This window comes from Mus pahari, chromosome 1 (genome assembly GCF_900095145.1).
Source record: "Mus pahari chromosome 1, PAHARI_EIJ_v1.1, whole genome shotgun sequence".
Lineage (NCBI taxonomy): Eukaryota > Metazoa > Chordata > Mammalia > Rodentia > Muridae > Mus > Mus pahari.
The window spans coordinates 171248483-171275777 of NC_034590.1; the positions used below are offsets into that span (position 1 = coordinate 171248483).

At 38.1% G+C, this 27295-nt stretch overlaps 1 protein-coding gene across 3 annotated transcripts; it reads right to left on the minus strand.

Moving 5' to 3' along the window:
• Positions 1–679: 679 nt before the first annotated feature.
• Fam204a (family with sequence similarity 204 member A) lies at positions 680–27295 on the minus strand. 3 transcript variants are annotated; one of them, XM_029548233.1, is made up of 9 exons: positions 26874–27268; positions 25454–25488; positions 21891–22141; positions 21322–21409; positions 21163–21193; positions 20876–20975; positions 12719–12808; positions 1734–1840; positions 680–1253 (listed from the first exon to the last, which is right to left on the minus strand). In XM_029548233.1, exons 3-9 carry the CDS (start codon positions 22131–22133, stop codon positions 1202–1204), a joined length of 711 nt encoding a protein of 236 aa, XP_029404093.1. In that variant the 5' UTR covers positions 22134–22141; positions 25454–25488; positions 26874–27268; the 3' UTR covers positions 680–1201. The 3 variants fall into 3 exon arrangements, with proteins under 3 accessions (XP_029404093.1, XP_021062960.1, XP_029404083.1); XM_021207301.2 differs by lacking the exon at positions 25454–25488 and having other exon boundaries at positions 26792–27295; XM_029548223.1 differs by lacking the exon at positions 25454–25488.

Consider the following 27295-nt stretch of genomic DNA (forward strand, 5'->3'; position numbering starts at 1 on the left):
ATGAGTACACTGTAACTGTCTTCAGACAGATTCCACCATGTGGTTGCTGGGAACTGAAATCAGGATTGCTGGACGAACATTCAGCACTCTTAACCACTGAGCCATCTTGTCTAGCCCCTGATACTTTGGTCTTAATTACTCACTCTTCATATAAAGAAAATTTACATATCACCATCAGTTAATACAATATTTGAAGTCTAAAATGATCTAATCATGTTCATGACTCACTTTTCACATATCCACTTACGGTCTTGCCAGTTATCAAATGACTTCCAAAGCCTCTTTCCCTAAGGACTGCAAACACACACCTAAGGACAATGACTTCCCAGGTATCAGTTCTCTCTTTTGTCTCATTAATTCATTCCATCCTCCAAGGAGTGACTGGGGTTGGGGTGGGGGGTGTTGGGTGTGTGTGTAAAACAAACAAGTCCTTAGACAATCCAAAGTTATGTTATCTTGAGTTACAACTGTCTGTCTAGCACAATCAGACCATTTCCTTTTCATAAATAATGAATGAATTTTATAAAAAATTTTATAAAAAATGACATGGTTGAGAGATATTGAGAAATCTGAGTTTAAATCATTCTCCAGATACTATGTCCACCTTTTACTCTAATTATTTCCACTGACATCACACACACACACACACACACACACACACACACACACACACAAAATCAATCAACTGCTTTTACTATGTTACTAAGTAATATTAATTTTACCTCCAAAAAAAGAATCAGTTATACATTAATTAAAGTTATTTGTAAATTCAGTAACAATTGAAATTTCTATTCATGACTAATCCATTATAAACAAAACCAATCTTAAAAACACAATACTAGAAAAAGTGCAGTCATGCTAACAACAGATAAGGAAGTCCAAGGACCTCACTGGCTATGCTAGACCAAACAGATCAAACACAAAACTGATTTTAAACTGTATGTTTATACAAATAAATAAAATCCTACCCTTTTTTCTTGTATATATGCTTAAAATTTCTTACACAAATATAAAAATGTTCTTTTCCTTCAAAAACTTCTGAGAAAAAAGACCGAAAAAGGTTATAATCAGCTCTGAAGTTTTATGCTTATCTTTTTCTATCTTTATCAATTTCCTGACATATTTAACCTAAGCAGGAAAATCTTTTCAGCAAATGAAGCATGACAGCCTATAAATAAATGTCTTGAAGAACTCTGCAAGGTCACATATATCCCATGTTGCTTTTGGTTTCCCATCTCTTCTTTGCTTCAAACCTAAAATGAAGAGCATAAAAATCTCAACTTATTTCTAAAATAAAATACTCTAGTAAAGTAACATGTTTAGTAAGTGTCCAAAGCACTCACAATTTCACAGACAGCACTGGCTGAGGTTAAGGTCTCCATATTTATAGCCTCACAACTACTGAGACATAGACCTTGGGTAAGCAACCTACAAACTGGACTCCATGGATGAGCAGACTTTCTACAATTCCTTCCAAGTTGAGCAGAATCGTTTTTCTTTTCTTTTTTTCCAACTTTTAAAAACTCTTATTATTTTATGTGCCTGGTAATTTTGCCTGCATGTATCTGTTTACAATACACATGTCTAGTCCCCACAGAACCCAGAAGAGGGCATCAAATTCCCTGGAACTGCACAGTTGTGAGCTATCACGTGTGTGCTTGGAACTGAACCTGGTGCTCGTAAATGCTGAGCCTGCTCTTCCATCCCAGGACACAAGTCTTAACTGAACTTACCCCCATGCCAGTTTCTTCTTCTTTCGAGCAGCCTGTGAATTTTCAGCCTCCTTTTTGGCTTTAACAAACTTGTGGCAGGCAATTGCTTTGGCAACTTTTACACCGAGCTAAGAATTATGGAAGAAAAAAGGGGAAAAAAATGAGAAAAGAAATACTCTAGCTAGTGTAAGAATTGTAATAGTACAAAAAAGTGGGAGCACATAGTTCAGAAGCCATGTCAAAAAATAAGAAATCCTACACCTAGGCCCCTTGAACAAAGCATAAAAAAACTATGGCCTTGATTTTTCTCCACTACCCAAATATCCTCTGTCCTACTTGCCCCATCTCCTGAACGGAAATCCTTCCCAAACTCAGACCCTTCAAGGTCCACTAAAGTAGTCATGAGACCCTTCAAGCTCCCTCAGCCACTCTGTAGGCTGAGCAGGAATTTGCCCTGATAAGGCTGAAAACAGACTGACAGAGACGTCAACTTTCTTTGCTCTGGGCTAGAATTACAGCAGCTCAGTATGGTCACACCAGTTATCTCACGCTGATCAGAGGCTCTGATTGGCAGTCACAGATGGGATTAATGAAACATGGGGAAGCTAATTACTACTTCATAAGTACACTCTGCATGATGGGCAACAGCTTTTAACTCTCTGAGAGAGAAAAGAATATAGGGGCAATCAGAAAGTAGAGAAGCTGGACTCCAGGAACCAGCTGTTCCTGGGCAGCAGTCCTGCTCAGGCTTCCCTGACTGCTAACTGCTGCCCTACAAGACTCACTTAACATGAACCCCAACCCAGATGTCTTCTCTAGCTCAGCCTGTAAGTCTTTGCTTCTACATTTCTCTAGCACTCGCCAGGTTGCAAGGCAATTCCTAGGAAGCATCCCTAAGGCAGCAATACCAGTACATAAGTTTAATGTAAACTGTCCATCTGTGTGTATGTTTGTGTGTGTGTGTGTGTGTGTGTGTGACTCAAACCCATTAAGAACTGGGATAAAGCCAGGTTGGCACAGTAGGACACACCTGGAATCTCAATAAAAGGGTACTATCCAGTGAGGCAAAGCTGCAGAGCGAGCACTGGACTACTCAGGGAAACATAACTAGACTCTGTCTCAAAACAAAGAAAGCTCTATACCAACAAAGGCTTTCAATCTTTCTGATGTTTCTTTGATTTCCTATTCTTTCATTCAACTAAACAGATATTAGAAGACGGGCAGACTCGTAGAACAAGGACACATAAGCAGCCAGTCAAGTTAGCCTACCAAAATCTGAGATCTGCTTGGCATCATAGGAAGGGATGGTAGGAACTCAACAGCTCATGTACAAGATGTCAACTTAGGAAGGTGAAATCTGCAATGCTTGACACATCTCTCAGCTGATCTTGGCAGATTTCTAAAACTCAGAAACACCTTCTCTACGGCAAAACACACAGCTTGCAAGGCAGGGAAGGGCAGGGTAGGGGACCATGACACAGAGATCCTGTCTTAAGCAAGATGGAAAGTCTGAACCAATATTTGAGGCTATTCTCTCTCTACACCTGAACCATCCATAGAACGTATGTGTGCATACACACACACACACACACACACACACACACACACACAATTTTAAAACTGTTAAAGGCTAGTCAAGTGGCAGGCATCACTATACCTCAGGAGAAAAGGAACTCAGAGAAGGTGCTGTGGTGTCATTTTTCCCTTCGCTGAAACCCTATGCACTTGTCATACACACAAAAAAACTTAAGTACCTGGGGAATCCACATATAGCAATGGCTCAACTTTTATTTGTTTCACTTAAGTCCCTGAGGACAGGCAGGGCTCTCATACATCTTGTACCAGAATGTGGCAGAACCAGAGGGTCTTGTATTGGCTCATAAAGTAACACAGACATTGTTTCTGTTCAGTGTTAATCACATAGCTGCAGCTAAATGCAAGGGGACTGAAAAGTATGAGAATAAAACTGAACACCTGAGGAGTACTAAGTGGACCTATGAAGTTCTCTTCTGTCACAAAAAGCAGCTGTGTCCTATGTTTAAGATGCACAGCAAGATGACAACATTTATGTGGATAACAATCTCTTTACTGCCCCACCTCTTGAATAATATTTCCCTATTAATTTCACTCCTTTGCATTACAAACCAAGAAAGATGCCCCAGTGGTGCAATCGGTTAGCAATGGTACTTATACAATAAACCAAATAAAGCAGTGATGGGTGATACAGTTGACTAAATCCCCCAGGTCAAGGGTCTATTTAACTCTCAGCTACTCTGAATTATATTTAAATTCAGTAACTACCTTAGGTAAGAAACAATATGATGGAAACCATATTTGCTATACACCATTGCCATGAGTGAAAGTTCTTCCCCAAACTGTTGTAAAACCAAGCTACAGATCTATACTATTAACTTACTGAAGTTCCTAGTCTGAGTTGCCCAGATATAATACAGATAAGTCAAGATGCTCCAATAAACTGACTCTACACCTGACCACAGCCAAATGGAAATGCTCCCAGTATTCTTACAAAGCTAAAAATAAAGCCAAACACAGAATTGCCAGCATTGTGATAAAGTTACAGAGAGCACAATAAAGGCACAGAACAACCTTTTAAGAATTCTTCATGCTGCATCGTGGGCTCCAAACCCGGTTCCCAGGAGCACTTTCATACAACGCTCCTAAAGGCTGTTTTCTACCCACTTTAGACTAAGGGCCAGGCTAAAGGGAATGTTCTTCACTCAACCAATAAGCATTAAAACAAGGCTGCTCTATGTACTGTGTGTTTATAGAAAAAAAAGCTTTTGGTTTTTACAGATGGTGAAAATCTATCGCACTTTTGACCTTTGCATGCTTAAATGAATATGTTTTACTTATCTCTGTGGAGAAAAAAACGAAACAAGGATATCTAGAAATACAAAAGGATAATAAGGCCTTTAATGAAGAGCCCATCAAGAAGAAACATTTTTTTTTAGTCAAGATGACAAACGAGTTTCGGGATATAAAAGAATATTGTGCTGTACATCTCTGTGACAAACAAATAAAATAGGCAGACTAGAATTACCCTTTCACTTCTATAAAAGAAAAAATTCATCTTCCTGGCCAACGTAAACACCCCAAAAGCATGCTCAATGGCTTTTATAATAAATAAAATAATAATAATAAAAACCAGTTTGGGGTCATCAGATAACTATAGTAACACAATGTAAGAAGACGTTTTTAATGAAAAAAATGCATACAGAATTTCTTGTATGTGTAGCCAAAGTATCAGCATTTTCCATATAGAACATCCAATATTTTGCTGCATTTTAATTAAGGTGTCTAAACATTATCACAAAGAACTGCAAATTGGTCAGAGCATGCGGTAAGGAAAATTAAGCTCTAAAGGCTTTTTATCACCATATTTCAGGAACCAAGGGTGTAAAATGTTCTAATTTGGGATATATTAAAAGCCATAAAAGGTCTTTCAAAAAGATTAATGGTACTTTGCTTGGATTTAAGATAAGGGCTTTAGCTGGTTGGAAAAGCAGGGCCCTGGCTGGACCCTTGAGGCATTCATCTTTACAGCCACTTGGAAGATTTGTGAAGGCGTCTGCACAACCTCAAGCAAATGCACCACGACATTTTTTTAATTCCTTTCAATTTTACAGGTTCAGTGTGTGTAAATCATATTGGGTCATAAAATAGATATAATGGCATATCCTTATAAACACAGTGGAGATTAGGAAAAAAAAACTTCAAAATAAAGTTAGTACTTCTTGCAAATGTTGCCATAAAGTTTCCTGATAATCATTTGAAGCATCTGATTCCAACAGCTTAATTTAACACAACTATAAACTGCTTATCCATTTTATGAAATATTTTAGTCATCTCAAAATTACTAGCTTGTACAGAGTCATGAAGTTTTTCTCCCTTTCGAACACTTTCAAGGCACTTATTTTAAAATACCAATTATCATACTTTAACTTTTTATAGAATAATAGGTCTCTATGAAAAATATTTATGCCATTCTCTTTTGTTCTTTAATTAAATGAAAACAGATGTTTTCTGAAGTAAAGCGGAACCATTACTGGAGTACTTAAAGTGTTAAGGTCTTTAATTTTTATATCAGTTTGGTCGACAATTCCTGATTGTCTTTACTCAAGCTCAACATTAATGTCAAGCAAGTTACCTAGGAGACGAAAGAGATCAAAGAGACAAAAAACCCTCCAATGTCTGATTAATCAAGCCTGCAAACAGCTTATTTCTTTTTGCCTGCATGCAAGTATGAAAATGAGATTCTGGGAGCCGAACATTGTGCAGATTTGTTCATTCTTATCAGAACAAAGCCAGCGGCAGCTTATTTCATGGATCATTGGCACTGTCATCAGCGCTACACAGAACGGGTGACAGCTCCTCATTTTGAAGCTTGAACAAAATTAGCAAAAAGTCGGCACAAATTAGCCTCTCATCTTTTTAGTAATATGACATTATTCATTTACTTTTTATCCAATTTTTAATTTTTTCCTTGTCAGCTATCCCTTTCTAGTGTCTCTCGCATGCCATCATAAAATCCCTTCTGAAAAACAAGCAAAGAAACAGTCAAAGTTGAAATAACACACAAAGTTCAAGAGCAAAGAACAAGCATTTCCAATAGCCAGTTCTGCTGTGTTTTAAAATTAAGTTTCAAAACTTTGCAATAATTGATTTTTAAAAACAGTTAAGATGCCAATGTATTTTAAGAAAGGATGTAACAAGGCTAATAGGTTTCACACAAACCCATCCTAAGGTGTCTCTGCCACAGTAAACTTTAGATGCTTATGTCACATTGGTCTTTCTCTCCATGGTCACACCTGGGATGCCAGAGTTCTGACAACAGCCCAAGCGATGGCCTACGTCATTACTCAACTGACTTTTCAATCAAGTTCTTTTCTTTATATTATTGCATCTTGCTTCACTGTCACCTTGAAGTGTGTATGCATACACAGGCTGACATGTTTGCCTATGTTAGTATACCACATTAGTGTCTAGATGTACAACTAAATATTTACTTTTATAATACCCTATAACTTCCTGCTGGTTTATTTCAATCATAACCAACAAATCCCAATTAAAAAAATACTAGGAAAATAGATACACATATACACATATACATATGTGCATGATATGACCCATATACTCAACTTTGATTTAATAGTAAAATAGCTTACATAATGTCTGTTTTAATAACTTCAAATTATATGTAGATTACAGTATTTTAAACAAAAGGCAAAATGTTACACTGTTGAAACTACTGCTGGATGTTGACATTTATATTCAAGCAACTTATTCCATTCATAAAGAGGAAAAAGGCATTAAAAAATTAACCATAAGCTGTTAGATGTTTTACACAGCCCCCATAAGAAAGACAGTTTTTTGAAAGAACTGTAGTACTGTTTTCAGCAATTTCTTTATCTCTGTTCTTCTAAGTAAGAAAGCCTATTAACAAGCTTTGAACTTAAAATCACATTTACAATAATGTGCCATCAACAGTTTTATAAGCTAATTAGAAAAAGATTAATTAATGACTGGCTGCTAATAAAATGGCAATCATGAAGAAAGAAACCAAGGGTGCTAAGCTTCAACTACCACCAATTAAGAGCTAATTACAAACAAATTATATATGTGTTTTGCTGTGGGCTTTAATTTACTAAAATGGTTTTAATTAAAAGAGAAAACATGCTGATTAATTGAACTGCAGAAAAAAAATCTACAGTATAAACTGTGCTTTGTCTGTCTCTTTAATTAGACTTGTAACATCTGAAATCTTTTTTAAGGTTAGTTAAAAGCACAGATAAACATAATTAAGACAGCGCATAAGGAATGCCATTCAAGGTGAACACCCAGCCAGACCCCAGAGGTTAAGAAAGCATCCACAATGCTATGAGATATGAATGAGCACACCTGAAAAACACAGAGAGATACCCTCCGCTAAATACCAGTCTTACTTCTGAAGCCAACAAGCTCTGTCTTCAAAGCTGCAGGATTTTTATGGCTAGGAAAACATCTTTAAACTAAATGTAAAGAAATTCACCCAATCCTTCCCTCACCGGCCCAGACAATGCTTATTCCATGCACTGTGATACGTTCCTCTACATGTAACAACTGGCTTATTTGTTAGAGTTCAGGAGAATAAGGCTTTAAAAAAAAAAATTAAGGTTACCATTTTAAAGCACCCCAGACTATGTGCAGACAAGAGGATAACACGGAGAAATGTCTGAGAATGAAAAATACCGAGAGATGACCGAAGTAGTCGGCTCTGGATGATCCTTAGCAGACACATACTGCCCAAAGGACAGAGCTCCCACCTCCACTAGGAGCTGGTAGTAGAGTTGCCTAGCAGCAAAAGCCCATTCCCTGAGAGGGCTTTTTCTCCCCAGTGCCCTAACCTCTTTCCTACTGCCAATCTACCAGTGAAATATACCAAAAAGAAAATGGTGTTAAGAGAAGTCAATCAAGAAAAAGTCAGGACTAGAAGGCGTAACAGTATTTAAAACACAAAATATATTTTGCCAGAATCTGCAGATACCCACACAAAATGACTGTAAGTAAAACCTACCACCTGCTTTTAGAGAAAACTCATGGTTGACAGCATTTGTCAAATAGACCTCTGGCTAACTGCAACAATATCTTTCCATAAATGTAAAATATTCGTTGGAATAAAGATGCATTTACTTGTGTGTGTGTATGCACGCACACACATAAAATCCATACTGTATTTTTACTGTTTTTACCCACTCTTCAGATGCTAGAAATCACAATATTCATAACTAAAGAAAGAATCTGACCTTCTTTAGCAGGGCTGGATGTTCTAGCAATATATTTTTATAATGGCTAATTGGAATATATTGTTCAGCACTGTATATAAACAGTTTTATCTCAGAATCTTAGTTTCAAGATATTTCCTCCCAAAAGAGTATTTATGAAAATAGGAGCAGGCCCATTTTGTCCATTTGGACACTGGACAGATAGACTGAAGAATATCTGAGGAACTTATTTAGTTAAAGGAGCAGTGACTCATCTGAAGGTAGGAACATTGCTTTGCTACCAAGTGAAGTTGGTTTTTATCTCCACAAGCTAACAGATACTTAGAAAAATGTCCTTTTTACAATATGTAATACTCCAATCAACATTCAGGCTTTAGCACTGAACTTGCTTCTACAGGTCTCTATGACTGAAGTGTGCCTTGGGATGAGAACGTCAGGTGACAGCAGAAGGTAAAAGGTGGAAGACATTCTTTTCAAGGATCACAGTCAATGAACAGAATGTCCTGCCAAGTCAGAGTCAGTTCAGTCATGCCCCAAAAAGAGTTTAAAGAAACGTTTTTCCCCAAGTTGTAACAACTTCATCAGTGTAACACAAATATGAAATGGGCAGAGGGTAGGAGGGACATTCTCAGAGCATCTGCAGCTACATAGCAAACCCTGAAATGACAGCCCAGCTTAGGCTTGGACACAAGACAACTGAAGTCACCCTCTTCCCCCCAAACCAGATTCCACACAAACTCAGTCATCACAAATGTGAGGGACACATTTCTAGGAAATTATGTGCTTTGCTGTGTCACAATGAGAGCGCACCAACAGCCTAATTTTGACATACTCTCTTGAGGGATGTTTTCAAGGTCTATTCACAGACACGGTTCTACTTTTAATTTCATTTTTCTCAAAATTGATGCTGCCCTACTCGCTTCAAAGGCTTTTAAATGTTAAACATCAAAATGAGCTTCACCTATGGCTGGAAAGGGCTTTGAGAACTCTGGGGTCTGTGCCTCTGAGCAAAGGCTTTATCACCAGGCCCCAGTCACTGCTTCTTGAGAAAAGCAAACCGTGCTGTTATTAAAAACCAATCTATCTGAATTTCAAAAGGACACCTACCATGCATACATACACTCTATTCATGGAAGGTTTCTGCCCCAAACTCATACTTCTCTAAAATGCCATCTCATCATCACAGTGACTGGACTAAGGGATGAATATGAGAAATCTAAAGATGGCAATATTCCTGCCAAAGCTTTTCTTGACTGGTCATTCCTGAAGGGTGCTCCAAAAGTGGGCACAGCACTGGCATCTTTCTGAATCTGTGTCACAATAGCAATCAAGACCCACCTGTCCTTTCAGTTATCCAAGGTATAAATTACTCTTTTTCCTTTTGACCAGAATTTATTAAACACAATACCAGAACAAAGCTTTACATATGTATCAAAGTAAAAGAACAATTGAGAAAAATGTTATCTTCATATCTGCTGAAACAGTTTTTCTAAAGCAATCTCATTTGCAATACAGTATGACAGGAAAGGTCAATCTTGAAATAAAATGCCTAGTCAGCATTATAAATTTTCAACTTCTAAAACAGCAAAGTGAGAAGACACCAAACTACAATCCCAGTGTCCTCAAAGAAAATCCCCTTTTCTAAAACCCTAGAGGGACAGCTCTGAATGCTTTTTTCAGGTAGTTGAACACATACATAACAAGGAAGCTCACCAGGGCCAAGGTGGAATTATTAACACAAGGCTGGTACACAGTATTACATGCAACTCCTTCCCAACCCAGCACACCATTTAGAAAACTGCCCATATTCATGAGACTTGATATGGATTCAGAAAACGAATCTATAATATCTCACACTTAAGCTAACTATTAATCTTGGTTTGCCATGTAATAAAAGTACTGTGAAGAGAGGCTGGAGATATGGCTCAAAGTTAAGAGCACTTGCTACTCATGGAGAAGACTAGATTCAGGTCCCAGCACCCACACCAGGCAGCTTACAACTCTTATAACTCCAGCTCCAGGAGATCTGAAACCTCTCCTGGCCAACTTGGGCATCTACATTCACTTATGTTTTCGTGAGCAAAGGAACACACACACAGATGATTAGAACTAAAATAAATCTTTTTTTTTTAAAGTAAAGTCAATCATTGCTTTAAAGATCTAAAGTCATTTGGTAATCACAATAATAACTTACAATTAAAAAGCACAATAAAAGGACCAGCAACAGATGCTGAAATAGATTAAAGTATAACATGGGAGTGCTGTAGCCTCAAACTGTGTCTCCATACAGTACTTATTAATCACAAAGGGGAAAATCTCAGAGCTATCACTCTCATCAAAGTCAAACCATCAAAAAGTGGCACAGAGATGGCATGTGCCTCTGGAGAGTCTGAGAAGGACTCATGGTACTGCTGTGACTCCTCATGAGGAAATACTAGACAAAACAAAACTGAGGAGTGTGTACTAACTGGCCTCTCCTCAAAAAAAAAGTCTTGAAAAATAAGGAGGAGCAGCTATTCTAAATTAAAGGAACACAGCAACAAAGAACAATGATAGAGAACAGGATATACCTTTGCTAGTATGCAAATTAATGGAATAAATTCAAATTTAAAGCATATGGAGTAAAGAACAACTTTTTTTGTAAATTTTACTACTTTCTTCTTTAAAAAGTTCAATTTTTATTTTATTTATTTATTTATTTAGTGTGTGTGTGTGTGTGTGTAAGTATGTACACATCTAGGTCAGTTCTTCTCATCTACCTTGCTGGTGCCAGAGATCTATTTAACTCAGGTCTTTGACTGAACAACTTGAACAACTTGTTGGCACTTTTTCTGATTAATGTTTTTATATGGGTGTGTATGGTATGAGTTTGGGATCATTCACTGTGTATGAAGATCAGAAGATAACTCTGTAAAGTTGATCTCCTCCCACCTTCACATGAAGTCCTGTGATCAAGCTCAGGGTGCATGCTTGTAGAGTAAGCAGTTTTACCCACTGAGTGATTTCCATGGCCTCAAATTGCACAACATCCTTAATAGCAAATAAAACTCTGCTAAAAAGAACTCAGAACCTGCAATGAAACAGATACTTCTCTCAAAATTTTCCTGGTTTCAAGCAGAAGGACTAATAAACTATGCTTTGCCTTGTCTTTTCTTCCTTAACCAAGACAAAAAGTCAGAGACAACTGAATGAAGGAAGGAGTCTGCTATGGCACTCTGTAGTTGGAAAAGAGCACATAGTACATAACTCTTGGGTCTTTAAAAGAATAATGGATGAAAAGAGAATACTAGTTTGCATCCTGTAACCCTGAAGAGTGCAATGAAAACAAGCACACAGCATTTCTGAAAACCAGCAAGCAACCACACACCAGAGTCCTGCTGGTTTTCTTAGATTGTGTCTTGAGCTTTACCAGAACAGTCCAATAGCCCCAGATCAGAATTCAGAACCAACATCAAACAACCCTGTAATCTTTCAAGCCACTCAAGAGACACCTGTTCAACAAGTGGCACAGGGTGAGATACTTCCTCTGTAGAGATACAGTTAAGCACCAGCTCCCTCAAAAGTTTCATTCCCAACCCACAGGAAGCTGCCACCAGCTTCTAAACCTGTAACTTGGTAAGGTCACAACCTGCTGATTGGCTATGAGTGCCCTATGTGCTTTCAACCTCACTGGATCCCACTCTTCCCTAGTCCCATCCTGATGTCCTCCTCAGTCTGAATCTTTGAAGCTATGGTAGAGATCTAACACCTTAAGTCCTGTCCAAGTCCATAAGCACTGTTCCTCGCCACCATTCCCTCATATGTCCATGGCCACCCTGTCAAATTCTGCAGGGGACATTCACTAATTGATACAATCTGTTATCTTAGGAGTTAACTATACTTTTAAGAAACCAAGCCACTACTAACAGCATACCTATGGATGAGTTCCAAGTACCACACTACCAACACATGTTTGTTGAGTGAAAGCAAAGATTAACATACAAAGATAAGAAAGCACAGACTGACATGTAGGGATCTTACACTGAAGAAGCCACAGATAATCAATAGCTATCAGGGAGTCCTGCTGAACTTGTAGCACAATTTAACACATCTTCAAGTTCATTTTTCCCTTCCAAAACAGTGATGAAATCTACTGAATCAAACAAGAGCCACACCCACTGATTCAAAACACAGCATTTTTAAAAATAAAATATATCAGACTCAGCGGGACTGAGTATGACTTACCTCTCGAGTAGCTAGCTGGTTGCTGAGCTCCTCAGCCTTCTCAACATCCCACTCCTCCACAGCCTGGTCAATCCTCTTCTCAAGGCCTGACTACAAAGAAAAACAAAACACAAATCATGAACAGGAAAGAAAATCAACCCCTTGCTAACCAAGGCTGTCACAGGACTATAGTAAATGCCACTTCCATTTAGCCCCTTCAATAACCTTACACATGTTTGCATCAATTTCCATTTATGGATATTTCTGAAATATTCAGTGACTACTCAAGGTCACCAAATTTCTCAACCTAACAGTAAAAAGGAGATGCAAATTCAGATTGGGGGTGGAGGGAGGTGGAACCAGAGATTGCTATTCCCTAGTAACAATAATGTTAATGACAGCAACTGATCAACATTATGGAGTGTTCACCAGATGATAGAACCTAGGCTTATTCTACAAAAGCTGTTACTTGCATCCTTACAGCTCCAGGAAATGTTAGTTTGTTTGCAAGAAGGTGAAAATAGCCATAAATTACTCGACTTGGCTGACATCAGTCTGTACGGTGTAAAGCCACCCACATCCAGGTTTACAGTCTGAATTCTTAACCACAGCCCATTCCTGCAGCTCAACACTTCACTCCATAGCCTTTCACCATCTTAAATCAAGTCTGCTATGCTGACTACTATACAGAGAGGAAAGCAACAAATAATTATTTTATTCTCCTATGGAAATATTTTATTTTACTAAAAACACTTCAAGAAATCAAAAATTTTAACGTCACAGAATTACCAAACTAGGTAGGGCTCATTACACACTTATCAAAAGACACACAGATATAAACAAGGTCTAGCTGTGAATAGTTACTACAAAACACAAAAGTTTTAAGTGATCTAATATATGCTTCTTAGAAAACAATTTTATCTTAACAGTTGCCTTCTTTTCCTTCATTTCAACACAGTGAATCTTGGACCTCATACAAACTTCCTCCTCCTAACGTTGACAGCAAAAGTGCTGAGGAAAGCTCTTCCAGCAGTGAACACTGACTATAGCTGTCAGGAGAGGGAGGCTTTGCTCCTCTACCGTTGCTGAGATGAAGACTTTAGTAACTGCAGCAGAACCTATCTAAGAAGACTAGAAGCAGAGGCCAGTGAGTACTTCACCTGACATCTTTATCACAACCCATCCAAAGACTGGAGTGGTCAACTAGTTTCCCACAGTAGCTGGAGACTTTCATTAAACTGCCTTTTGTTATCTCTGACTCAGGCCACATGATTCTAATGCCTGGTTTCTACTCTTATACAATCTCCAGAAATTTCCTTGTCTTGTATGTCTGCAGAATTCTTCTCAGGCTGGTGCAAATACTAGGCAGACTCTTTACAAATACCTTTCATTCTCTGGAAGCTCTGACGGTGTACTTGAGGCCTATGCCACTCCAAGTGAGGTCTGTGCACCAGCTCTCACAAACTTTATTTGAATTGATGCAAAACTAAGCTAATGCAGAATCAACTTGTACCAGAATGCAGATCAACTACCTGGCTAACAGGTTTATCTAGATACCTCTTTCTCAGCCTCATCTGTAACAGTGCTAATACTTCCTAATCTCTGGCCACATGTGCCATCTTATTAGTGTTACCAGCACCACTGACATACTTCCCTTTAAAAAAATACTTCCAATTTTTTCAGGCTCCTATCAGATATTACCCTGAATGCTTCCCTACTTACTGACCTTGCCACCTTTCCTTATGTCCCACACCAATACTGCTCTCCTGACTGCATCACTAAACTTTGTATCTGTCCCTTTAGATGCGTTTCTCTGACACACGTTTTCCTTTCTTGGGTTGTATGTCCAATAAAGGCAAACTCTATGTACAGTAACTAGCTTAAAGTATCCCCAAATGGCATCCAGATCCTTCCACACAGGAGGCAGTCACTCAGTCAGTACTAGTACACTCAAGCTGCAGCGCAGGAATTCTGTTAATGTCTGCATTAACAGAAGAACCAGCCTATACTGCAGCCCTGAAAAGAATTCCATGACAATAACAGAGATGATAATGCTCTCTTACAATCAAACAGGGATCACATACTGGCATGCTTATCATACAAATTTATCTGCAACAAATAAAAACTATTTCTTGGGACTGAACCCATGGCTCAGCAGTTAAGAACATTCGAAACACTTCCAGTGAACCCAAGTTCAGATCCCAACACCAAAGTCAGGTGGCTTACAACTGCCTGGAACTCAAGTTCCAGAGGATCTGACACTTTTTCTGACCCCTGTGTCTCTTCAGGGTTCAAGGTTATCTTTACCTTTAGCTCTCAGAATAGTACAATTAGAAATTTATAGTCTCCATTTAGAACTTCATAATTAATCTATTATGTAAATGAAGTTATTTATTTACAAAATGCTAATACAATAGCATTTACTCCCTTTGCAGAATAGAGATTTCCTCAAATGCCTCTGAGACAGATAAAATAAACATTAATATCAAATTTAATTTTCTTCTACCACAAGTCTGAGGTAGCTGAAAACCTCAATTCATTGTTTACCCAATCACCCAGACTAGTTCCACTCTCCCACCTTAGTAATCTGTCTGCTAACCCCCTTGAGACTGTCACATTTATACACAGTACCTGTGCTCCCTTTCAGTTACCTAGGCTTCTTGCCTTCCAGAGTAGCCCATAGATCCCAAGACCTGCATAAGTCCACATACTGAACCATTCTATTGAATCAACTTGTTGATGTTCCTCTGGTACATAGAGCTCTAGCTTAGCCATGACTGTCACAAAGGGAAGGAAAAACTCTATCATAGAAATCTTATAAACAGTTGAGCTTAAATAAAGATGAAGTTTTACTTCAAAGTAAAATCAGGCTGGGGAACATCTCTTAGTAGTAATGCCTAGAATAAATAAAACCCTGGGTTTGATCCCTAGCACTGCATTTAATCTAGTTTAACAGTGACACACATTTGTAATCCAAGCATTTGGTGGATATAAGAGAAGTTCAAGGTTTTTGAAGGTACATTCCTTTAATCCCAACAATGGGAGGCAGAGTTCAAGGCCAGCCTGGTCTCCACAGTGAGTTCCTGAACATCAAGAGAGCTAGTAAGAAGATCTTATCTAAAACAAACAACAAATAAACAAAAGAAGTTGTTTGAGATCCTCCTTGGCTACCTAATAAAGTATAAGGCCAATCTGGGCTTGTCTCAAAATCAAATAAAGGAATCATTTAAAATTACCAGTCTACCTTACTGAACCCGGCTGAACCAGTCCCCATTCCCCTAAGCGTTCAAAAGAAATGTGCTCACAGTTATGTGTGCTTACTCTTAAGCTTCAGATTCCCAAAGGCAGTAAGATTATTGGCTCAGATGAACAAAATTTATTTCTAGAAATAAAATCCTTAGTTTCTATTACAATTTCAACTTTGTCTCTAATAACAGTTCTTTTTAAAAGATGTAACTGATTCTTGTATTTTTTCCTTCTTACAATTTTCTCCCTACAATCTATCTCTCTCTCTCCCTTTCCCCCTCCCTTCCTCCCTTTCTCTCCCCCCCCCCATCTCCCAGTTTTGTTTTCAGACAGGGTCTTACACTGTACCCCAGGTTTGTAAAAATAAAAGTATCTTTTATCCTCCTGTAGTAAGTAATTGTCATCTCAGAGGCTTACTGCCTCCATCTGCTAACCTAGGCCTACTCCTGGAAGCTTCTAGCCTCCATTTATCTAAGCCTAGAATGTTTTCAGCCTCTGAGATGTATTGCTGAATAAGTTCACTCGTTCCTAGTTCTTTCTAAGCTCTGGCTGGCTGGTCAACTCAGTTGTTCTGGCTCAAAACTCCTTCTACACTGGCTGATTCAAACTGGCTTCTCTCTTGGCTTCTGGCTTTTGCTCTGCTAGATCTCTAACCGTGGCAATATGGTCTCATCTTTTGGATCATTCTCATTCTCTGGCTTGTTCTGTCCCCACCTGTGTTCTCTCTTCTCAACCTGTCTCTATACATCTGTTTCAATAAAACAGCCTCTTATTCCTCTTTGCATTGCTCAAGTAGCTTCTCTTTCCTCTCTTCTCGTGAGAGTTGGGCATATACATTCTGTCAACTCCTTCTCTAATTTGTCACACTGTCTGCCACTCAATTAGACACTTTCACATATTTTCAAGCTTTCAAACCTCCCTTGTTTGAAAAGGTGAGTACTAAGGGTATGTATGTATTCCAGAAAAAGAGATTAACAACGAGAAACAGTTCTTTTTGTTTTGTTTTGTTTTGTTTTTTCAGTAAATAGCACCATCTCAGGGTTCACAGTGTCATCAAATATCCTGGAACACAGGTTGGCTAGAAAGTTATTGCACTACTCATGCGTCAGAGTACTGAGTTTATAGGCATAATGTATGTATGGTGCCTGACTTATGCTCATATTTTACTAAAAGTAAAACAGAATAGCTTCTTTGGGCTCTGAAATTTTCTTAATTCTATTTTGTATCTATTAAGAATGAGCATTTCAAATACATTCAAAATTCCTTTACTATACATGCCCATCACCATTAAGACCGTAAGTTCACAGCACTTAGCCTTGAATGCTGCTGAGAAAGTCAAATGAAGTAAATCTTGCACTCAGGAACTTAGCAATCTGGAGTGAGTCTCTAAACATCTATGGCTGTAGTTCTCTCATTGAAATCAATATAAAGCCATGCTCTCTAAACTATTTAACCAACTGTTGAAATAAAGCAACCACCCAACAAGTATTAAATATTGCTCTTATCTCTGATATCAAGATGACTTTCCAGTGAGGTTACAGACTTCAGGGGCTTAGAATCTAGGCTCAAGAATTCAACTCTAGGTTAGTAAGTTATTTCATCAAACAGGATTTAAGATTCCAAGCTTTTTGAACTTTCAGGAAGACCCCAAAGTAGTCCTGACTTACACAGAATCTTCCATACCAGAAGCGAAGCTGGAACTGTAGGCTACTGCAGTGCCGTACTGTACTCTCGACATTTTTTACTTGAATAAGAATTAGGATAAAACATCAGAGAACAGGTATGCTTAGGAATGACAATTTAGCTACAAGTGGAAATTTTACCTAAAGGCATTATGTGTATAAGACAGCAAATGACCTGTAATCAATAAAGCTGTCCTACAGATGTCAAAAATGCATAACAGCAAATGTGTATGTAGGATTTCAGGAGCACTAGGCTTAGGGACTCACTCCACATGTGCATATGAAGGATTCCTTTCAATATGTGACTTAAGCTCTTTAAGTTCAACCACATCACAATGTGTTTTTACATAAATCTAACTCCTAAATATTTATTTGGACAATATATCCAATCTCTAAAGCATAATACAAATAAATTATATTCTGAAATTTGATTAATTATGACTGAATTTAAATATCTATGAACAAAATGATATAATATTTCCATAGAGAAGAGGAAGGAACAACATATAAATATAAGCCAAGTTATATATTAAGAAATCACATGTAATGATTTTGTTATTTTATATATAAGTCATATAAAACTTAAGTTAAAAACTAAACCTACTTTAGAAAAACTCAGATTGGGGAAAGGACTTAAGCTTAAAGTCTTACATCTTACCTGCTATTTATTTTTAAGCCAAGTAATACTAACCATCTGCTTCTTCATCTATCTTATGAAGCTAAAACTGGTCCTCCCTATGAAATCATCACAGAATCATAAAAAAAACACTAAGACTCTTACTCCATGAAGTTTTTCCCAAACCCCTGTACCTGCCTCCCTATGCACTCAAGATGGTCAGGTTTTGATCTAACCTATGTCTTAGAGTTCCACATAAAGGTCTAAATGGAAAAAGCATTCTGCCACCAAAAAAAAAGTTTGAAAAACCTAATCTATGTAACAGCACTTTCCTCTCATGAACTTTAAACAAACATCAAAGACAATAATTCTAAAAAAAAAAAAAAAAATGATAAAAGTACCTATAGTTTTCATGCCCAGTGTCCATTTGATATACCCAGGACTACTTCAACAATGATGCTAATTAATAAAACTGAGTCAACTACAAAATACTTGAGACATTTATAGTAAAATGAATGAGTACAATTTACTCTTCAGAAATTCCCATGTAAATCTGAAATAATCATGCTTTAATTACATAATTATTGATATATATTACATCTGTATTTAATACAAAGAACACTTTAATACAGCATTGAATATTAAGAAAACTATATGTAAAAAAATTACAAGCCTCTCTACATTGTCTGGCAAGCAGGTGACAGCAGTGTTACAGTACACATTCTGGTCTGAGCATTAGTTTGGCTTGGCAAGACTCCAAGGAAGGGTATGATAGACATGAGATTAAGAAGTTTTGTTTTGCTTTACTATTCTTGAGGGTTGAGTGAAAACAAAATAAAAAGACTTTCTGGTAACAGATCAGCCTCTGCTCCAGAGAATAAACGCTAGGCTGGAAATCCATATTTGTTTACACCACACCACGTGTCTACACAGTCCTCACCAGATTCCGAACTATCTGTTGGACTTACATGTATTCAGAGCTTTTATAGTGGCGTCTCCAGTATGGACATTTTGCTTTTACTTTTTTAAAAGTTTATTCATTTTGCTGGTGTCACAGTAGAAACCTCGGCAGGATCCCAAAAGGAAACATCATGTAAAACCATGACCCCAACCTAAAGAGTGAGTGCAGACTGCAGGCATGCGATTACACTCACCTCCCGAGAGGCTCTGATACCATCCAGCTGCACTAAATCCTTCCTTTCCTTTCATGCCTGCATAAGCCTGGCCAATAACAGCTTCCCTGGTTAGAAGACCCATAACCTTTCTCACCAGGTGTCATTTATGCAGAGGACTCTGCAGGAAGAATCTAAACTTACACAATGGATATACCTGTGACTACAATCAAACAGACTCACAGCAATTTCTGTAAAATAGAGTTCACACTTTTAACTGCTGTTTTGACTGAAATGCATGTGAGAAGAAGTGCTAGGTGCTAAGATGGAGTTCTTCAAATGATAAGATGAAGAATTATTGTAACTCCATACAAACTCTAAATTCTACATGAATAAGAACTAATCGTATTTAGCCAGCCCTGTGATTATACAACTTCAAACATAACAACAGATAAACAGATAACAACAGAGTTGTTATCACAGCCCCCTTAGTCCTTCTAACCCTAGGAGCACCAGATTCTCATGCTTCGACCCTACCAATACTGACTCCATAGCCTTGAATATGAGTTTTGTTCCTTCAAGGCCTGTCCTCATTTCCAGAGATTAACAACTACAAATACACACAAGCTCACACTGCTCTGAGCCCCCAGCTCATTACAGTCGTTAGTCACTCTGTTCTTGTGTTCTGATTAACACTCCTGCCCCAAAATGAATTCTGAATAGGTTCTACTCTAAATCTTCTCTCCTCCTAACTTTTCTCAGTTTTCTAACTAGAATTATCGTGCGTGTCATCACTTGAAAAAAACCTAATAATGCAAGGTAAATACTTTCAATTCTACTTTCACATTAAAACTGCAAAGCACTTGTACTTCCTCCATCATCACCAACACCATTCTCACTCAGGATTGTTCTCTTGTACTGAGTCTGCTGTTCTCATTCACTTTCACTATATCACCACCTACCTATTCTCCACCACAGTCAGGGAATCTTTAAGCATAAGTTAGACCATGTCACTCTCTTAAAGTCCAAGTGCACTGTAAATAAAGCCTACTCCCCACGTCTCTGAGGTCCCACCCATGTTTGGCAGTTCTACAGGATTATCTTAAGTCTTGAGCTACCTTCCTCCTCCTCCTGACTTCAGTCCAGCCAATCTGCCCTTCTCACTAAAGCAAACAGGCCTCACAGTGACCCTTCCTCTAGAGTCCTCATCTATGCTTGAGTAGCCTCAGGTCAGTCATTAGGTAAAGTCTTTCACCACCCTCCACCATTTCAGTGAGATGGCTTCTTACAATAGCTTTCTTTTACTACCCAAGGCAAAGGGAGTGAGGCTCTCACAATAATATTTTTACAGCTTATACCTTTGAACAGTTTTAAACTAGATAGCTACTTGTTTAGGTACACAACAGGACATTTTAAGTTTCTAATTATATGAATTAATGAACTAGTATTTTAGGCATAGCTACTCAAAAATATGTCCTGTTAGCTAAGGTGGAAAAATATAATAAATATAAAAGGTTCTTACCTTCTCAACTTTTTTCTGTTTAACAGGGGGTTCAAATCTATCATTGGCTCCAAAATACTGAGTAAGCTCTTCCCACTGGGTCTCACTTGAGGACTGCTCACTGCAAGATAAATTAACTCTATGTACATAAATTATGGCTCTTTTTACTTTGTCTATTTTTAACTGGTTGCAATAATTACACTTCAATGACTACTTCTCATGTCTGATCACTACCAAAGGTAGGTAGTGCAGCAATCAAGAAAATTCCACAACACTGCTGAGTAGTGATTACTTTAAAATCTACCTACCTGTGAGATTCCTTTTCATTCTTCAATTTGCCTAAAAGGAATTTAGAGTGTCAATACTTAATTATGCAGCTATTACTTCAAAATCATGTTTTAAGAAATTAATTCAATTAATCAACTTAGAGTTAGCACAACCAACAATCTAAATTTAAAAATAAACACCTTTTTTGGAGCGTTTTCTTTTTTTCTGTCTGAATCTTGGCATTGAATTTTTCTGTTCGGAATTTTTTTTATGCAATTCTTGAAATTTCTATGTAGAAAGAGAAAAGATGTGTGTGTGTGCACTGAAGATAAACATACAGTTTAAAAATGAACAGACGTGTTAAATAAAAATCCTTATGCTCTGCCATTTCTAAAGCCACCAACTAAGGAACTCTGTTCTTGAGATACTTTAGTCCTCAAACTCTCAGCTGAATTGGGGCATTCACTGGTTTTGATATAAGCTGTTTGATAGTGGAGAATGAAGCTCAATAACTCATACAATTAAAGGAAGAAATAAAGAAATAAATTCATTTATCATGTTAGGTAGATAATCCTATGAAGTAGATAATCCTATGAAGGTTTTACTACTTCTACTTATGTAAAATAAAACTAGACTCCAACTAGTATCCAACAGTAGAATCTGTTCTGAGGCCCCTCTACTGTCTGTTGTATCCCAACATACTTTGCCTACAGCACAGAGAACACATGTACACATGCATACTTTCCTAATCACACAGATGGAAACCTACATTCCACATGTTTAAGGGAATCCCAGAAGGACACTTCTCATATGCATCTGCATCAGCCTCTGTCTCCGTCTCTGGCTGGCCTGTCGGGAAGTCTGACACTGCTGGCTTCGTACTGCTGCCAGTCTTTCCATCTTCCTGTAAATTAAGTTCTGAAGGTTCTGGGTTCTCTAGTTTGATTTCATCCTCAGGATTTGATTCAACATCACTTTCATTTAGTCCAGGAGGTAACAGCCCACTCCACATCTTTTCTTCTAATAGGAGAAATGGAAGGATGAATTCAAACTCAAATAGTAGCCATGGAAACTATTTTAAAACCACTAACAGATACTACAGGAGACCAAATGTCTGCCAATGACCTAGGGACAGCCAATTTAAACTTTAAAATCTAAAATGGATAAAACAGAACCCTAATTTTCTTAAGTACGGACTATTCTGCCTAAACGAAACTCAGTAAAGCATTCGTGGCTCAAGAATGTCAGTAGTAACATAAAACAATGTATTTTTAAATTTTTATTTTGTTTTGTTCTTTTACTAAGACAGAGCCTTACTCTAAGAGGCCAGGCTGTCCAAGAATTCCTGAAGACCCTCCTGCTTCAGCCTCCTAAATGCTGCAATTATACACATGAAACATCACAACTAATTTAAGGCTTAAAATACCATGCTTCTCACTGTGCCCATAAAAGAACAAAATAAAGGTGGATGTGTCTTCTACACTGGAGCATATATAACTTTCAAAAGGCATATTGTATAAGAAGCAGGAAAACAAAAAACTAAGTTGTACATCTGTATTTTAAAAGATGGCAGTATGTGCCAACAAGATGGCTCAGCAAATAAAGTCACTTGTCACCAACCCTGATGACCTGAGTTCCACCGCACATGGTAGGTGAGAAACAACTCCTGCAAGATGTCCTTTGACCTCTATCTATGTGCTATGGCATGGACACCCATACCCATATACATATATAAATGTAAAAAAAATATAATTGATAAATAAATTTTAAAAAGTGTAGAGGTTAAAAAAATATATCCTCGTTTTAAATTTTATACTGTTTGGTAAAATTAACTAAATGAAATATAAATCTAAAATTTTAATAAGCATACAGCTTTCTTGAGTAACAATAGTATGTATTTGGGAAATAAGTTCAACATAGTATTTGGCATTTATCTGTATTGCCCAATGGTATAATCATTTAATTTCATGAAAATGACCTTTAAAATTCATGTAATCATGTGCAAAGATTATCAAAGTTTCATTTGATCTCCATACTACAGCCTATTTTTTTTCCTACAACTGAGCCCATATCAGTTGCATTTCTCATGTTCATCATCAGTGAAGAACAGAAAGCTATCTTGCTGAGTCTCCTCATTCTCTGCAGGTCACAGGTATCAGGATCTCTGCATTACTCTGAATTACATATTTCTTTTAAGGACCTTCTCAGATTTAAAGAAGCAGTATTTTTGTGTTTTAGGATATGTTTATCAGTATTTGATTTTCTGAAACATTCTCTTGCTTTTTAAGAAGACCCAACTGGACGCCTGACTCTAGTTCCTCTAGAGGAAGGAGGAAATTACTTAACAACCCTGATCCTCAGTTTCTTGGCACAGAAACTGTGGCACAGGACAATTCTGTGGCACAGGACAATTACACTGGTTAGTCTGAGGATTAAATGAGATACAACAGTCCACAGCATTCAGGAGGTTTTAGGGGCTCAACATTTAGTGTTAAAATTTAAAAATAAATAAATAAATAAATTTGAACTGTGCATCAAAAAGAAAAAGAAAAAAAAATGACAAATGTTCAGTGGTTCTTGCTATTATTTCTGTGGCCATGAATGCATTTTTATCACTCCTAATATGGAAGAAGAACCCATAAGATATCTCTGAAGTTTCTAATATTTGTAGTGTTTCATTTGTCAACTGATACAAATCATGTTCCTCCCTGATCTCCAGTCTGACATGAAGCTTTTCTAAATAACCCTGTACTTGGCCTTCTGAATAGAGCAATAAAACAAGAGGCAGAAAACCAGAAAATTAATGAAACTCAAATATTAATGTTTCTCATTTATAAAGGTTTTCTCTAAACTACTGTGTATAATTTTCTGTCCAGAATTTAGGTTCAGCTCAAAGAAGAGACCCCAAATTATATGTGTTTTGACTTATAAAACCTGCATCTCCTCCTAAGCTTGGTCTGTAGGTTTTAAAAGACAAGATAAAGGAAGTCATGAGATACACTGTAAAATATGCCAGCAAGGAGAACAGAGTAGTAAAGCATCTGCAACATCTTTAGGTGCATTATCTAGTTGAGGATATTCAGGCATTTTTTTAAGCATACCTGGAGCCTACTATAGAAGAACTGCCCATGGCAGTTCACTGCATGCTAGATACTCTCCAAGAGTCTGGGAACCAGACTGTTTATATGGCATTTAATATGCTGATATGGTATTTTCCTGGCTTGACAGTTTCTTAAATGGACCTGAAGAAGAAAAGTTAAAAGATCCTCCAAATCATACTACAAAACTCAAATAAGGTTTGTTTGTTTTTTAACTCAGTCCATTAAAATCTTTAGTCACATATCAGTTTCCCGTGATACTGAGGGAGAGGGTGGCACAAAACAAAAAGAAAACAAAAAGAGATGTAAGGGAGATTAAGGTTTCTGCTGATAAACACAGGTAAGTGCTGGTAATGAGCCTGCCTAACAGAGCTGCCCAGGTAAGCAGCAGCTCCACTGTAAACGAGCCAGTATGGAGAGGATGGCTAGTGCTTTCCGCCTTGGGCTCCTGTTTGAAGATACTGTCTTTCTGCATATACATGTCATTCATACATTTTCCAATTGGCGTCATATCTGGCCTCCTGTTACTCCTGTTTGAGATTCTCTGAAGGGCGATTAATTCTTTGAAGTGTCTTTTATTCCTTTCAGGTTATATGTCTTTAAAAATCCTAGATTAGTTTCTGAGAATATTCACTCAGCCATTCTAAAAAGATGTGGAATACCAGACAAACAGAAACTCAATTCTATGTAGATTATAGCCAGGCCCATAGCACAGAAAATGAATTAACTTGTAAGCTTTCAGTTTTTAGCCTGTAACGCAATATTTAATTTAATCATATCCTCAAGGAAGATGTAAATGAGCCACATTCCTCCTTTTTTGCTAAAGTTTGAAATATCACTTCTTTATTCCCTACACTTCACCACTGCCGTTAGGATTTATTCCATGTACAAACTATTTTGTGTACAATATGAGACATATCTTCTAGTTCTGGGCATACATCATTTGCTATGAACTGAATTTCTAAGTCTAAAAAGAGGGCTTTCTTTCACCCTCAAAAAACAACCATAGCCATTACTGAGCAGACTTTGGCAGTAAACAATGCATTTAAAACAAAGTGGTTCAGCACCTGGTAATCTATGTATTCTTAAGAAGTCTTATAATAAAAGTACTGAAAGTAACTAAGCTAATTGTCAGTATTTTTAAAAAAATCCAGTATTTTACTTTCCCCCTTGTAGCACAGTATCATCTACCTTTAGGTAAGAAAACCTAAATCCAATAAAGCATATTCTTTACCTGTTACCAGAGATGTTGACTATACATCTCATTCTCTATAAAAGAAAAAAAATTAAAAGGGATTTAGCAAATACCATCTTTTGAGATACAGAAACCATAGAGATAAAAAAAAATTATAAAAGTTCTAGTTTGTGTCAGGTCTGTAGGTGAGTAGTTATAGAGGTAAAAACAGTCTTGAAAGTCATATGACTTCCATCCTGAGCAGGCCATTGTATTTGCCTGGGTCTCCATTCTTGCTAAGCTCTAAAATGAAGGTATGGTCAGATACCAGTTGAGATGTCTCATACACACCTCTAAAATGTCTATGATCTTAATGGTCTCAGTGTTCTGATTGACCAGAGCTGCCTTACTCTTTGGTCAATATAAACGCATATTTCTCTCCTCTACCTCACAAGATGACCACTTTTCAGAGGCTCTGCACAGGGGCCTCTGAAAAGGGGCAGGAAACCAAGTTACAACAAAAGACAGACAAGCAGCAGGAGAAACCAAGGCAGACCTGTCTCACAGGGCACACAAACCAAGAGGCAGCACTAATCCTCGTCACAACACTCATCAGAAATTAACAGCAACCCTTTCTACAACTGGCCAAAATCACTGTGATCCACTTATGCCTGACAGCTTTAAATTATGAACTCTTGGAGAGCAAAGTTGGTGGCGAATTCTTGGAGACAAAGATTTGGGAGACAGGCTAAATCTAGGCTGTAATTAATTATATGATTGGCACTTTTTGCATATGAAAAACCAGGGAAGATATTATACTAAGTAACACACTGAGAGTCACATTTAGAGATTTGAGAAATGTATTTCTAGACCACGAAACTGCTTACAAGCAACACCCAAAGGATAAAATCTGCGCATCCAACAATTTTTTTGTCTCTACTATGCCAGAATTTAAACTGCATTTCCATCAAGTGGCTGTCTTATGTATTCGATTTTAAATAATCACAAACATCTAAATTTAATCCTATTTGTAAAATAATTATAACCACCATCCTCTAACCTATAAGATCATAATAAGTAGTTCCTGAACTTTGTAACTAGTTAACTGACACACTTTTAGGCTTAAGATTATCAACATTAATGTAAATGTCTTATTTATTGTTAGAAAATATGTCCCTTTTTCTTAAAACGACACAGAAAACCCGAGGGGAATCAGGGGCCTGAGTTCAGATGTACTCCAAACAAACTATTTTTGTTTTTTATTCTTAAGGATGGGTGAGTTTGAATTAAAACAATGTTTAGAGTCAAGGCTTAGAACCCACTTTTCCCCGGGACCCTCTCTACCTTGTGTGGAAAGATTTTAAACCATGCAATCCAAGCCACTGTACACATACTGACAAAGTTCAAGACTGAGAGGGTGGCTCTGAAAGGCACACCCCTTCCCGCACTGCCAGACTGGACCGAACTCGGCGGCACTCACCCGGTGGGAGGTCACACCACCGTCAGCTCTCCAGCCGCGTCAGAATTCGCATCCGGACGCCGGCGGGGCGGCGAGCCGCGAGCCTCAACCTGGTTTGCCGCAGTTGCTGTGTGGACACGGCGAGTGCACGGAGTCCGCTTCCGCGCTCCTCGCTCGCCCGGGACCGGACAGCTACCTCACGACGCCCCCGGAGCCCAGCGGTGCCCGGCCGAACCCAGACGCCAAGCCCGCTTCGGCGACCGCACGGAAGATCTGCGAGGACCAGCCGCCCCGACTCCTGCGCCGCCCTCACTGCTTCGGAACACAGCTCGACAGGCCGCCGCGAATCCTGCCGCCAAGTCGCGCCTCGCGAAGCCCAACTTACCGGGCAGGAAACGGCGGCTCCGCGGCCATCTTAGAACCTCGCCAACATCGTGCCTTCT

What these genes read in the sequence shown, in the direction of transcription:
- Fam204a (XM_021207301.2), bottom strand. Translation starts at nt 22,133, where the DNA reads ATGTGGAGTGGGCTGTTACCTCCTGGACTAAATGAAAGTGATGTTGAA. An exon ending in TTCCCTTAAACATGTGGAAT is followed by an intron (nt 21,410 to 21,890) that starts GTAGGTTTCCAT and finishes CTTTCTACATAG; the next exon opens with AAATTTCAAGAATTGCATAA. An exon ending in AAGAAGAAACTGGCATGGGG is followed by an intron (nt 1,254 to 1,733) that starts GTAAGTTCAGTT and finishes TCTTCATTTTAG; the next exon opens with GTTTGAAGCAAAGAAGAGAT.